Below are 10,845 nucleotides of genomic sequence, written 5' to 3'. Positions count from 1 at the left end.
CTCACACCTTCCTTGGGCCACCTTTACTGTGCCCATGGAGGCAGCTCCGAGAGTAGGTTAACACTATGGAGCAAAGAAATAGAGAAGGGGGACAGGAGTTAGGGGGCCCCTGTGTAGGGGTATAGGGCTCCTGCATCCCTCTGGGATCTGAGCCTAGAAGGCTCGGGCAGAGTCCGGCGAGTGCCTCAATGGAAGCGGTACTTTCTGGCCGGCTTGAGGTTGATGTATGTGGCTTTCATCTCCTCGGCCTCAGGGTTCCGCACGTCTTTGAATCGCTCCCCTTTGGTGCTCACTACCTGGTTGTCGATGTATCGGATCAGCTTCTTGGGGGCCTGTCAGGCAATCAGGCAGTGAGTGGCAGAAGCCAGGAGCCAGTCCCACCCATTCCACATCCCCAGTAACCCTTAACTCTCTCACCTCCTTGGGAGCCATGGGCCGGTGAACCTTCTGATCCTCTGCGCTATCCACCATCATATACCTGTCAAAAACTGGCTGGGTGAAGCTCCTGTCACCCTGGGAAGACCCTCTAGGGCCCAGCCCAGCCCAGGCCAGCTCAGACTCACTTCTGCAGGATGAAGGACTTCAGCTCATCCTTTTGGGGGCCTCTGAGGCGTCTGGGCAGGTCCTGCAGAGAGGGGAGGCCTGGTCTAGGCCCAAGGGCACCAGCAGGGGAAACAGATGGGGATAGGCAGGGGTTGGGGCTTAACTCCAAGGTGGAATGTAGCTGAGGCTACATGGTAGAGGGTGCTGGGAGAAGATACCTGGTTGGGGCCCTCCCAGGCTGCAGGCCCCTCTTCCTTCCCCTCTACCAGCATCTGCACAGCTTCTTCCAAGTCCCCCCGAGCTTTGGCCAGCACCCACTGGGCCTGCTCCACTGAACAGGTAGGGAACACCTCCAGGAGTACATCCACCCCTGGCAGAAGCTCCTCCTCAGCTCCAGTTGCCTAAGGGTACAAACATTAACAAGAGGCAATACTTCCCCCTTTCCAGCCCCCTGGGTCCCTCATCAGTACCCTTCTCTACCAGTACCTCATCTTGGGTGTCCGCAGCAGCAGCAGCAGCAGCAGCAGCAGCAGCAGACCTAGTCTCTTCTTTGAGCATTTCGGGCCGCTGCAGGGGCTCTGGGGAGATAGGCACCTGACCTTGGACACCAGAGCTCTGTGGTTGCAGGTTCTCTTAAATAGGCAAAGAGAACATCAGGTTTGCCAAGGCTCTGGGGAGCAGGGAGTTGGGGGGAGGGGTAGCGGGGTTATGAATCACCCAGGTGCCTAGAGCTCCAGACTCACCTTTGTTCCTGGCATCGCTCAGCTGCCCTGAGAGCTTCTGCATCATGTCCCCTATTGTGCCCCTGAAAAGATGAGGGTAGTGAGAGGATGACTCTGCCCACCCCATAATCAGCCAGCCCCTTCCTCCTCCTGGCCCCAGCCAAAACCTACCTGGGGATGTGGGCGAAGCCAGGCACATAGGCCTCCATCATCTCAGTGAAGGCCTCCATATCGAAGTTCTCCTCTGATGGGCCCGAGGGGCCCAGGTCCTCCAGGACCCCAAGCACATAGGAGAAGATGACCTCATCCAAGCCACTGCAGGAAGGGAACAGGACAAGCCCTGGGTAGGATACTGGATGCCTCCAGCACCCCCACCTGTCCTGAGACTCCAGCCCTCAGCTTCATGAGGTCTATAAGCTAGACCTTCATCCTTGAGGCCAGAGAGTATAACCCCCTCCCTCAGAGCTATGGTTTCCCATCTGCCCAACAAAGGTGACAGGGACAGGATGAGAAGTAAGGCCTTCAGCAAATCCTAATCAGCCCTCCTGCCATCTTTCCATCGGCCAGGACCTATAGTACTGCCTGGCAGCTCCAGCTCTGGGCACTGACATGAACCTTCTCGGGGAGCCGTCTCTACCTGAGGTCGGCCTCCGGGAGGTGCGTCTGGACAAAGGCAAGGAGCGCTGCACTGACGATCCTCTCCAGCTCCATGCTCTCTCTTCTGAAGGGACACAGACAGACAGGATGGCCAGGCCCTCTTCTGCCTTCCCCTACCCACTGGGCCCGGGGGCAGTGGCTCCTCCCTCCGGGCCTGCCATGGAGCCATCTGTTGATGCTGCCCTCTATTCCCCGAAGCAGAACCATGCCCCCTCCTCCGCCCATCTCACCTCCTCCAGCCTGAGACAGGACAGGGCACTGTGTCTGGAGACAGCCTCTAGAGGAGGTGCCCCCCACCTCTCCCCATCCCCCTACCCCATTCCCCAGCATCAGTCCCAGACCTTCTGGCAAGGTCTTGGGGTCACATGCCTCCTGGCTCAGGAATCCCATCACTGAGGGAGCCCCTTGGCTCCCAAGTCCAACCACAAGGGGCCCCATTGTCCAGCCCCTCAAGGAGCAGCCTCAGGACCAAGCACAGCCCTTCCCCCACCCAGAACAGGCCACCCACCCTCTGCACAAAGGGGCTTTTCTGGCTCTGGGGCCCAGATAGAAGGGGAAGCCTTTCATGGATTCTCTCCTCTCACCCAGTCCCTGCCCTTCCCGCAGCTTGGGGCTATCTGCAGAGCACTTTCCATCCTCCTCCCCAAGGCCTGTGGAGCCCACAGATCTGGCCCTTTCCCAACTCTCCAGCCTCCCCAGTCCCTCCTCGCTGGCTCGCTCCCGCCCCACCTTGCTGTCCCTCAGACTTGCTGAGCTTCCTTCTGTTTGTGTCCTGCAGGACCTCCATGGCTCGTCCAGTCACTCCTCAGGGCTCCGCTCAAATGTTACCTCCTCAGAGAGCCCTTCCCTGTCTAACCTACGGCAAATAAGTCTTCTCCATGCTCCTTAACCCTACATAGCACTTACTACCGTTAACAATATTTTGTGCTTATTTGCCTATTGTCTGTCTGCCCCCATAAAATGGAAGCTCCAAAGCAAGGTGGGGATGAGGGGGACACTGTCTTATTCATGAGTGTAACCCTAGCACCTAGTCAAATGCCCACACTGGCTAGGTGCTGAATACATACTTGTTGACATGCTCCATTCCCATCTACATGCTTTTGACTCCCAAAAGTCTGTTTGGGAGTCAGGAGCATGTGGGTGGTAATGAATGGCTCCAGACCCATAGGTCCAAATGGCAGCTCATCGTCTCACTCAGAAAGTTCAGAGGCACCACCAGTTCCACACACCTCACACTCATGATAGACTACCGATCTGCACACATCCCCCCTCCAAACACACATCTGCTTCATCAGCTGACACCACTCAGCTGCCAAAGCTGAAACCTGGGGATTACCCTTGATTTTGCCTTCTTTCACCCCTACCAGTCAATCACCAAGTCTGTCAATTCTACTTCCTTCTTTCCTTCTCCGCATGCTATCCACTTCTCCCTATCTTGAGTCTGGCTTCTGCTCCAAAATCTCCACCAAAATTTTTTCTTTTTCTTTTTCTTTTTTGAGACAGGGTCTGGCTCTGTCACCCAGGCTGGAGTACAGTGGCATGATCTCGGCTCACTGCAACCTCCATCTCCCTGGCTCAAGCCATCCTCCTGCCTTAGCTTCCGGAGTAGCTGGGACTACAGGGGTACACCACCTACTATTTTTTGTTGTTGTTGTTGTTTGTTTTAGTAGAGATGCAGTTTTGCCATGTTTTGAGTCCAGGGTTCAAGACCCAGGCTGGTCTCGAACTCCTGGACTTAAAGTCCAGCCTTGGCCTCCCAAAGTGCTGGGATTACAGCCATGAGTCACCCCGTGCCCGGCCTCAAAATTTAGACTGAGGTTGTCAGTTACTTTTTCCAGGTTTTGGTCTAATTAGGTTGAACCATATGAGCTTACCAATTTTGTCTGGTTTTGATCTACAAAAAAAGAGGGGGCAATTTCTCATGGTTTCACCTATTTGCCCTTTCAGCAGCTCCAACTTTGGTTTCTGAGACACCATTCTTTCCTGGTTTCCTTCTACCTCTCTGGCCATTTCGTGGAAGGCCCTTTCTCTGTCCCCTTCTCTGCTGCCCTCTAAATGTGGGAGTTCCTCACATGCAAAGCTGCCGCTTCTTCTCACTGCAGCACTCTCTCTCTCTGGAAGATCTCATCTGGGCCCACATCTTTAAGTACCAATGCCATGTCTATTCCCAAATGTCTAGTCCTCTAGTCCAGTCTCCTCTGAGCCACAGGCTTGGACATCTACCTCCCTAACACTGCCACATGTGTTTTACAGGCATCTCACGCTTAGCGTGTCCCAGACGTTCTCTCAAATGCTTTACTCCTCCAAGGCCATTCTCAGTAAATGCATGTCCAGGCACTGGGCTGTTCCTGCCACAAATATGGGAATTATCCTTGACACCATCCTACCCCTTGCTTTCCCTCATCCAATCAGTCACCAAGCCCTAATCATTATCTCTTGCCACATCTATTTCTCTCCATCTCTACTCCCACTCTTCTCCATTTTTTGCCTGCAAGGGCTTCCTAACCCTTCTCCCCACTCCATCTTTCCCCCAACAACCTATTCTCCACACCACAGCTGTGTGATCTTTACAAAAAATCATATCTTTTTCTGCTTAAAATCTATCAATGCCTTCCTGCTACCCTTCAGGGAAGTCCAGAATCTTTTCATGGCTTTCCACTGCAGGCCTTACCTTGTCTGTATCTCTCTCCAGCTTCACCATGCATCATATCTTTCTGGATCATTTCCCTCCCTCCACCCTGGCTTTTTTTTTTTTTCTGAGACAGAGTCTCGCTCTGTCGCCCAGGCTGGAGTGCGGTGGCGCAATCTCGGCTCACTGCAAGTTTCGCCTCCCGGGTTCACGCCATTCTCCTGCCTCAGCCTCCCGAGTAGCTGGGACTACAGGCGCCCGACACCACGCCCGGCTAATTTTTTGTATTTTTAGTAGAGACGGGGTTTCACCATGTTAGCCAGGATGGTCTCCATCTTCTGACCTTGTGATCCACCCGCCTCGGCCTCCCAAAGTGCTGGGATTACAGGTGTGAGCCACCGCGCCAGGCCGCTTTTTTTGTTTGTTTGTTTGTTTGTCTTGTTTTGTTTTTGAGACAATGCCTCACCCTGTCGCCCAGGCTGGAGTGCAGTAGCGCCATCTTGGCTCACTGTAACCTCTACCGCCTGGGTTCAAGAGATTCTCCTGCCTCAGCCTCCCGAGTAACTGGGATTACAGACATGTGCCACCACACCTGGCTAATTTTTTAGCCAGGTATTTCTAGTATTTCTAGTAGAGACAGTGTTTCACCATGTTGACCAGGTAGGTCTCAAACTCCTGACCTGAGGTGATCCACCCGCCTTGGCCTCTCAAAGTGTTGGGATTACAGGTGTGACAAAGCACCTGGCCCCACCCGGGCTTTCTTTCAGTTTGCCTCAAGCTCTTTCATGGCAAGGTAGTGTGCCTTCTGAGCCTTCTGCCCCATCATCTGAGCGAGACGATGAGCTGCCACTTGGACCTATGGGTCTGGAGCCATTCATTACCACCCACACGCTCCTGACTCCCAAACAGACTTTTGGGAGTCAAAAGCATGTAGATGGGAATGGAACATGTCAACAAGTATGTATGGAGCACCTATCCAGTGTGCGCATTTTTCTAGGTGCTAGGGCTACACAAACTATTTCTTCTGCCTGGGTATCCTTCTGCCTCCACCTCTTCACTTATTGTCACTCTGTCTGATCTTTTGGGTCTCATTTCAAAATTCCCTTCCTTGGCTGGACACGGTACCTCACACCTGTAATTCCAGCACTTTGGGAGGCTGAGGCAGGAGGATCGTTTGAGCTCAGGAGTTTAAGACCCGCCTGGGCAACACAGCAAGACTCCATCTCTCTTTTTGGGGAAAAATATTTTTAGGCTGGGCACAGTGGCTCATGCCTCTAATCCCAGCACTTTGCGAGGCCGAGTGGGTCAGATCATGAGGTCAGGAGATCAAGACCATCTTGGCTAACACAGTGAAACCCCGTCTCTACTAAAAATACAAAAATTAGCCAGGCGTGGTGGCATGCGCCTATAGTCCCAGCTACTCGGGAGACTGAGGCAGGAGAATGGGGTGAACCTGGGGGGCGGAGGTTGCAGTGAGCTGAGATGGCGCCACTGCACTCCAGCCTGGACAACAGAGCAAGACTTCGTCCCCCAACACCCCCCCCAAAAAAAAATGAAAAAAATTTTTTTTTTTTTGAGACAGAGTCTCCCTCTGTTACCCAGGCTGGAGTGCGGTGGCCGGATCTCAGCTCACTGCAAGCTCCGCCTCCCGGGTTTACGCCATTCTCCTACCTCAGCCTCCTGAGTAGCTGGGACTATAGGCGCCCGCCACTGCGCCCGGCTAGTTTTTTTTTTTGTATTTTTTTAGTAGAGACAGAGTTTCACTGTGTTAGCCAGGATGGTCTCGATCTGACCTTGTGATCCGCCCGTCTCGGCCTCCCAAAGTGCTGGGATTACAGGCTTGAGCCACCGCGCCCAGCCTGTAAGAAAAATATTTTTAAATAAAAATAATTCCCTTCCTCAAGGGACACTACCCCTGACCTAGAACTGGTTTGGTCCCTGCCATATTACACTCTCTATGCAGGCTATGTTTTCTGACTAGCAGCACCTTTCACAGCCATAATTATTATTTGGACAACGTTTAATGTTTCTTCCAGTTGTCTTATGAAGCAGGGACTACACACTGGGCTGACATTCACCAATGTATACTCAGCATCTCTCATGAAGTGAGCACTCAATAAACAGTTACACCTCAATTTACCTATGAAGAAATGAAGTTCAGTGTGTTTAATGACTTGCCCAGAGTCACCTGGCTTGACTGCAGTAGACAGATTTAAATCCAGGTCACCTAGTTCAGCATCTATTCTAGGGGCTACTCTGGGGAAGGGAGGATATCAAGACTTTCAAGTTGGGACAGGGCTATCTTCTATGCTCACAGTTGCCTGGTCCCCTGAGTGGTAACAGAGTTGCTCATAGCACAGGGGTTACTTTGGAAAGCAGGACTCCCAGCCTACAAGGGGGATGCATGCCACCTGCTCCAGAGCCCTCATGGGCCCTGAGGAAGAGCAGAATGGCTCAGCCCAGGCATACTAGATCCCATCATGCAGCTCCCTCAGGGTAAAGCCACCTCAAGGGACCTACCTCCTCGACCTGGGTTACATCACCCTTGAATCCTGGGCTGTCAGTTGCATGGTAGCCTCTGCTGGGACAAAGGCCCATGGCTGCTGCATGAAAGCCCAGTTTCTTTCTTTCTTTTTTTTTTTCTGAGATGGAGTCTTTCTCTGTCACCCAGGCTGGAGTGCAATGGCGTGATCTCAGGTTCACGCCATTCTCCTGCCTTAGCCTCCCGAGTAGCTGGGACTACAGGCGCCAGCTAATTTTTTGTATTTTTAGTAGAGATGGGGTTTCACTGTGTTAGCCAGGATGGTCTCGATCTCCTGACCTTGTGATCCGCCCGCCTCTGCCTCCCAAAGTGCTGGGATTACAGGCATGAGCCACCGCGCCCAGCTTCATTTTTTTTTTTTTTTTGAGACGCAGTTTCGCTCTTGTTGCCCAGGCTGGAGTACAATGGTGTGAACCTGGGAGGTTCAAGCAATTCTCCTGCCTCAGCCTCCTGAGTAGCTGGGATTACAGGCGCCCACCACAAGGCCCAGCTAATTTTTTGTATTTTTAGTAGAGATGGGTTTTCACCATGTTGGTCAGGCTAGTCTTGAACTCCTGACCTCAGGAGATCTTCCCACCTCAGCCTCCGAAAGTGCTGGGATTACAGGCGTGAGCTACCACACCCAGCTGAAAGCCCAGTTTCTTTTTTTTCTTTCCTTTTTTTTTTTTTTTTTTTTTTTTGAGACAGAGAGGTTCACTCTTGTTGCCCAGACTAGAGTGCAATGGCGTGATCTCTGCTCACCGCAACCTACGCCTCCTGGGTTCAAGTGATTTTCCTGCCTCAGCCTCCTGAGTAGCTGGGATTACTGGCATGCACCACCATGCTTGGCTAATTTTGTATTTTTAGTAGAGACGGGGTTTCTCCATGTTGGTCAGGCTGGTCTCAAACTCCCGACCTCCGGTGATCTGCCCGCCTCGGCCTCCCAAAGTGCTGGGATTACAGGTATGAGCCACCAGGCCCGGCCTGAAAGCCCAGTTTCTAGGGAAGAAGCTTCTCAGGGATGTGTCTCATGCTTCTGGGTTTTTAGCCAAGGCCTGGGGGCCAGGGAATTTTTAGGAAACTCTTCCCTGTCTCCAAATAAAAAGACTTGCTCCCCTAAGCTTTTCTCTAGTTTGTCTTCCAAGGGAACATCCTCCCTCCCTCCTCCTGTTCTTGGTCCACCCAAACTTCACCCAGGCTTCTAAGCTCTTTTACCCTTCCCCATTCCCACTAGCCTTCCTCAGCACATCCTTCCTACTCAGGGGTTCCTATAATACTTCTCCCAGCATAGTCCCTGCATTGGGGAAGACCTGGTCTGCCAGACTGGTTTCCTAATTAGCACCTAAGCAGCCAGCCTTCTCCAGGGTAAGAACATGATTTCCATGAGACATTTCAAATTCCAGATGTAGCCCACAGAATCCCATTACTTCTAGGGGGCCCCAAATTAGGGATCATAGGTTGATGGTGTCTACTAAATGTGACTGTCATCCTGTCATGAGTCCTGCCTAAATGCCTCTGATGATGGTAATATTAGCATTTATTGCCTCTGCTTACTAGGCATTGTCCTAAGCACTTTTACATGTATTAACTTACCTAATCCTTACAATAACTCTAAACGTAGATATGTTTTATTTTATTTTATTTGTTTGTTTGTTTTGTTTATTTGAGACGGAGTCTCGCTCTGCCATCCAGGCTGGAGTGCAGTGGCGTGATCTCGTCTCACTGCAACCTCCACCTCCCTGGTTAAGCAATGCCCCTGCCTCAGCCTCCCGAGTAGCTGGGATTACAGTCCCATGCCACCATGCCTGGCTAATTTTTTTGGTATTTTTTAGTAGAGACGGGGTTTCACCATGTTGGCCAGACTGGTCTCGACCCCCTGACCTCAGGCAATCCGCCCACCTCGGCCTCCCAAAGTGCTGGGATTACAGGCATGAGCCACCGCGCCTGGCAGTATTATCCCCATTTTACCCGAAAGAAAATGAAGGCACTGTGAGGTTAAGTAACTTGCCCAAGGTCACAGGGCAAGTTAATGGCAGATTTACACCCAGGCTGTCTGGCTGCAGAACCCTCACTGTTAACCACCGCACTACCGCATCTCTCACGATGCAAACTGTGTGGCCCCATCCTATATTCAGAACTTCCTCTCCTGCCTCACTGGCTATATTGCTTATTTCAGAATCTTTGCTCACACCATTCTCCCAGCTCAGAGCATCTTTGCCTCTGCCTCTCCAAATCTCATTCTGCAGGACTCACTTCCTTTCTGCAGCCAACCCTAACTGCCCCATCTTCACTGCTCCCAGCTGACCTGGGAGCTTCCCAAGAGAAGCACAGGCCTGGACCCTCCAGATGCTAGGTAGAGACACAGTGGACAAATTTAAGTGAGACTGGGGTAAGAAGTACTATGGTACTCCCTTGGGGTGGGGAGGTGCTTAAAGTGGAGGGAGAGCAGGCCATGTGGGAGGAGGAATCCTGGGAGCTAGTGTGAAAGGAGTCCTAGCGAACTTCTCAGGGAGGCACCAAGGGGTCTAGCATGGAGGTCTTCAATGCTTCTCCCAGCCCCTGTGAAGCCCGGTTCTTGAGGCCCTGGACCCATAACGCAGGCCCCAGAGGATATAATTGTCCCCTGATTCCCGAGTCAGACCTTAGAGGCATCAAGGACATTGAGGAGAACAAGGGATCCCTACATCCAAAGTCAGGCGGGAACACAAACAGGGAGGGCGAGCACAGGAAGTGGGACCGCGATGACGGACGACCCCTGAAGCAGCAGCTCCCTAAACCCGCTAGCGGGACACCCGTAAGCGTCCAGAATAGTGCGCCTGAGGGCACGGGGATGCGGCTGTGGCCTTGCAGGACACATGACGAGGCAGGCCTGAGGTAACTGGTTGTTCCTTGATACAGGCCACGGCGAGAATCAGAGATGGGGGTCCGGTGGGCCCCGGGGGGGTACCGTGGGGGAACACACTGGACGGGTACCCTGGGTCAGCGCTCTCCGCGACTCTCCTAGCCCTGGGCCGGGGGCCGGAGGGGAAATCACCTGCTCCGTCGGGCGCCGCCGGCGACTTGTCCCGCGCGGTGCAGCTCTCATCCCCCAGCCCCACCAACGAGATCAAAGGCGGGGCCCAGAGCGGTTCCCTTCCAGAGGCGCCGTGGCGGCCATGTTTGAGAAGGGCATATTGCCCACAACAGGGCGGAGCTTCTGATCTAATTCTCAAGCGTCCCAGGGCTATCGACGGGCTCCCGCGGCGGCCAGTTTTGTTGCGCGTAAGGAGGCGTTAGAAGTGAAGGTCTTGAGAGGGGGTGGAGTCGAAGTGGGTAGGACTGCATCCCCGCTTTGTTCCTTCTCATCCATCAGAGACCTTTCTCTTTCTTCCTCTTTCTCCTCTCTCTCTCCCTTTCTTCTTTTTCTTCTTCTTCTTTCTTCTTCTTCTTTTTCTTCTTCTTTCTTCTTTTTTTCTTCTTTCTTCCTCTTTTTCTTTCTTCTTCTTTCCTCTTTTTCTTTCTCCTTTCTTCTTTCTTTCTTCTTTCTTCTTCTTCTTCTTTCTTCTTTCCCCTTTCTTCTTCTTTCTCCTTTCTTCTTCTTCGGAGGGAGCCTCGCACTGTCGCCCGGGCTGGAGTGCAGTGGTGGGATGTCGCTCACTGTAACCTCCGCCTCCCAGGTTCAAGAGATTCTCCTGCCTCAGCCTCCCTAGTAGCTGGGATTACAGCCAGGCTGGTCTCGAACTCCTGACCTTGTGATTCGCCTGCCTCGCCCTCCCAAAGTGCTGAGGATTACA

The 10,845-nt window shown here is 52.7% G+C and overlaps 1 protein-coding gene across 5 annotated transcripts; it reads right to left on the bottom strand.

Moving 5' to 3' along the window:
• Window positions 1-4: 4 nt before the first annotated feature.
• Window positions 5-10,246, bottom strand: CUEDC2 (CUE domain containing 2). Of its 5 annotated transcripts, none has more exons than XM_009215257.3 (9): window positions 10,107-10,246; window positions 1,903-1,986; window positions 1,437-1,580; window positions 1,287-1,348; window positions 1,030-1,121; window positions 762-944; window positions 564-625; window positions 418-478; window positions 5-332 (listed from the first exon to the last, which is right to left on the bottom strand). In XM_009215257.3, exons 2-9 carry the CDS (start codon window positions 1,974-1,976, stop codon window positions 186-188), a joined length of 825 nt encoding a protein of 274 aa, XP_009213521.2. In that variant the 5' UTR covers window positions 1,977-1,986; window positions 10,107-10,246; the 3' UTR covers window positions 5-185. The 5 variants fall into 5 exon arrangements, with proteins under 5 accessions (XP_009213521.2, XP_003904233.2, XP_003904234.2 ...); XM_003904184.4 differs by having other exon boundaries at window positions 9-332; window positions 1,030-1,175; window positions 10,107-10,244; XM_003904185.5 differs by having other exon boundaries at window positions 43-332; window positions 1,030-1,175; window positions 10,046-10,244.
• Between the last annotated feature and the right edge of the window lie 599 nt (window positions 10,247-10,845).

This window comes from Papio anubis, chromosome 11 (genome assembly GCF_008728515.1).
Source record: "Papio anubis isolate 15944 chromosome 11, Panubis1.0, whole genome shotgun sequence".
Lineage (NCBI taxonomy): Eukaryota > Metazoa > Chordata > Mammalia > Primates > Cercopithecidae > Papio > Papio anubis.
The sequence above is the reverse complement of the archived record's forward strand: the minus strand, read 5'-3'. Positions and strand labels throughout refer to the sequence as shown.

Bases quoted from the DNA above. Each gene is read 5' to 3' on its own strand.
- CUEDC2 (XM_003904184.4), bottom strand. From the start codon at position 1,976: ATGGAGCTGGAGAGGATCGTCAGTGCAGCGCTCCTTGCCTTTGTCCAG. The intron at 1,581-1,902 runs GTAGAGACGGCT...CCCTTCCTGCAG, and splicing joins CTCCCGGAGGCCGACCTCAG to TGGCTTGGATGAGGTCATCT. The intron at 333-417 runs GTGAGAGAGTTA...ATTGCCTGACAG, and splicing joins GGCCCATGGCTCCCAAGGAG to GCCCCCAAGAAGCTGATCCG.